Below are 2,613 nucleotides of genomic sequence, written 5' to 3' on the forward strand. Positions count from 1 at the left end.
GAGAGAGAGAGAGAGAGAGGATATGTTTATTCATCAATAAGTGTATTTCTGTAATATTGTCAATGTATGGTTGTTAAAGAGATGCAATTCTACAAATATCCTGCAATCAATGCATCAAACAATCAAAGGAAATGGATGGATTGTGATAGCTTTGGTTATGCTTACTCCAAGACAAGCAAAATGAGAGCCATAAGAACTTGTTCTAACTTCTTACTTGGACCAGATTGGATGAGGGAAAAAACACCATAATGTTTTATGAAAACAATATAGCAATAGTTTTATGTTACTCTCCTAAGAATCAATCATAGAAGCTGCTTTAATAATCTGCATTAAAAAAAAGAAAATTAGCCTGCATTTTATCCACTGTATGAGCATTTTCTTCAGGTAATGCATCTTCTGGTTCAAAAAATTGTCATTTGTTTCCTCCATATTATAACACACAAATCATGTATGCTTTAGTTTCTTCTTCTTCTTCTTCTTCTTTTCTCTCTCTCTCTCTCTCTCTCTCTCTCTCTCTCTCTCTCTCTATATATATATATATATATATATATATATATATATATATATATATATATATATATATATATATATGTATGTATGTATGTATGTATGTATGTATGTATAATCTAAATTAATTAAAGGTCAAATGATATCTAAAAATGTCATTGTGACGGATAAAAGTATTCTTTTATCTATCTATGAAGTGAAGAAAATTAAATTAAAAAAAAGGTGGGAAATTTCTTCATCCGATCTGATTAAATGTGTGATCTAATCAATGGAGGAATGGAACAGCTCTATGATCGTAACTTAAATCGCGTAGAATTTGGCCAATGAGCAAATGACAATTAGATTGGATATCGGTCAGCCTGATTTGCTTCATTATTAGCTTGACCAGATTCACATTAGTGCATCAAATGTGACAAATATAATATGATATGATATGATATATGGTGATCGGCTTCCCTCTCTTTGATCTCCTCTCTTCTCTAATGAATGGAATCAAATATTTTAGGAGATAGATAATTCCATGAACATCCTTAATTCATAGCTTTTTTTATCAAACAGACTAAATTCATAGTGTTAAAAGTTTTCATCCCTCAATCATCACATAATTAAGATAAATAACAATTTTCACTAAACCCGGATAATTAGATGTAATATTTGCAAAGGTTTACTTTTCCTTCTCATCAATTATTCTTTATTATATTCTATATTTTGTATGCTTATTTAACTCAAATAAACCAATGTTTATTACTGTCATAAATAATTAAATTGATTTTTCTGATAGATTTAATGATATAATGTACTCTGTATTTAAATTTCTAACAATTATTATACTATTTCTAAACTGTGCAGTATATATATATATATATATATATATATATATATATATATAACCATCCTACTTGTAGCATTTATAAGCACCCAAGGAAAAAATCTCTAGTCATGCACTAATCTTAATGACACCGATCAACTATTAAAGAAGACTAGACACCAATCGAAATACTATGCAGTCTCTCACGTGCCACTCCCATGCATTCACGTACCCAACGCGAGAGAGAGAGAGAGAGAGAGAGAGAGAGAGAGAGAGAGGAAAGATAGTGAAAAGGAAGCTCTATTAACAGCATGCAAAGATCGACTATGTTATGATTTCACACAAACACGGAGAAAGGGTGGAAGAACGAAGACAAAAGCTCTTCTCCAAGCAACCCCACTTCGACATATCTTGTTCACGTATACGTAGCATTCAGACACCCTTACTGCAGCTGATACGTGTCCCGGAAGCAGGAGCAGCAGTTGCCGTGGGCCGGCACAGCTCCAGCAGCCGCAGCTCGTTCCAGCGACTGCACCTGCGTCTGCAGGAACTTGACGTAGCGGACGGCCTCGTCCAGCATCGACGCCGTGTCCATCTTCGTCCCGCCGGGAACCATTCGCTGCAGCACCCGGATCCGCTCGCTTATGCGCTCCCTGCGGAGCCTGGCCGCCACGCTCTGCGGGTCCTTCGAGACCCTGACGTTCCGGCGCTTCCGCGGCGGCCGGGCGGACTCCGGATCGATGTCGATCGGCTGCATCGCGGCTATCTGGAACGCCATCTCCCTCACTAGTGATAGGTCGCCATTGCCGGATAGATGTGTGGGGGTTTGAGGAGCAGCAAAGGTGGGAGTAGGTAAGTACTCTTGCAGTGGATCCGTGGAGACCTGATCGGTTTCAGCAAGTTCCAGCATCAAGTTCATCATGTTCACTTGGTTCTGTTGACGAGAGTTTGACAAGTCGACGTCCATTTGCCCCGTGAGAGATAAAAGATTAGGAACAGCGGGAAGAAGAGTGAATGGCCAGCTCTCTCTCTCAAATGAAATGATCGCGATTGTGTGAAGTGTGCCTATATATATATATATATATATATATATAGACACAAGTAGTGTTGCGGTAAATAACTTTAAGTCGTGGTCTCGGGCCGACGTTTTGGTTCGGGCCCGGTTGACAGGGGATCTTTCCGATGCGGCCTTCGAGTCCGTCGCGGTGGTCGCGTGCGGGGTCGTTAGCTCTTCCGGGAGGCGGCCACTCGCTCGGTAGCCTAGCGGAAAGTCGTCGTCTTCGTACCTGCACAAAGGT

General features: G+C 39.5%; 1 protein-coding gene across 1 annotated transcript; it reads right to left on the minus strand.

Moving 5' to 3' along the window:
* Window positions 1-1,635: 1,635 nt before the first annotated feature.
* On the minus strand, window positions 1,636-2,325 carry LOC135618461 (transcription factor HEC2-like). Its single transcript, XM_065119326.1, has one exon. It carries the CDS (start codon window positions 2,280-2,282, stop codon window positions 1,758-1,760), a length of 525 nt encoding a protein of 174 aa, XP_064975398.1. The 5' UTR covers window positions 2,283-2,325; the 3' UTR covers window positions 1,636-1,757.
* Between the last annotated feature and the right edge of the window lie 288 nt (window positions 2,326-2,613).

The sequence above is a fragment of the Musa acuminata genome, chromosome BXJ2-8, assembly GCF_036884655.1.
Source record: "Musa acuminata AAA Group cultivar baxijiao chromosome BXJ2-8, Cavendish_Baxijiao_AAA, whole genome shotgun sequence".
Lineage (NCBI taxonomy): Eukaryota > Viridiplantae > Streptophyta > Magnoliopsida > Zingiberales > Musaceae > Musa > Musa acuminata.

What these genes read in the sequence shown, in the direction of transcription:
- LOC135618461 (XM_065119326.1), bottom strand. Translation starts at nt 2,282, where the DNA reads ATGGACGTCGACTTGTCAAACTCTCGTCAACAGAACCAAGTGAACATG.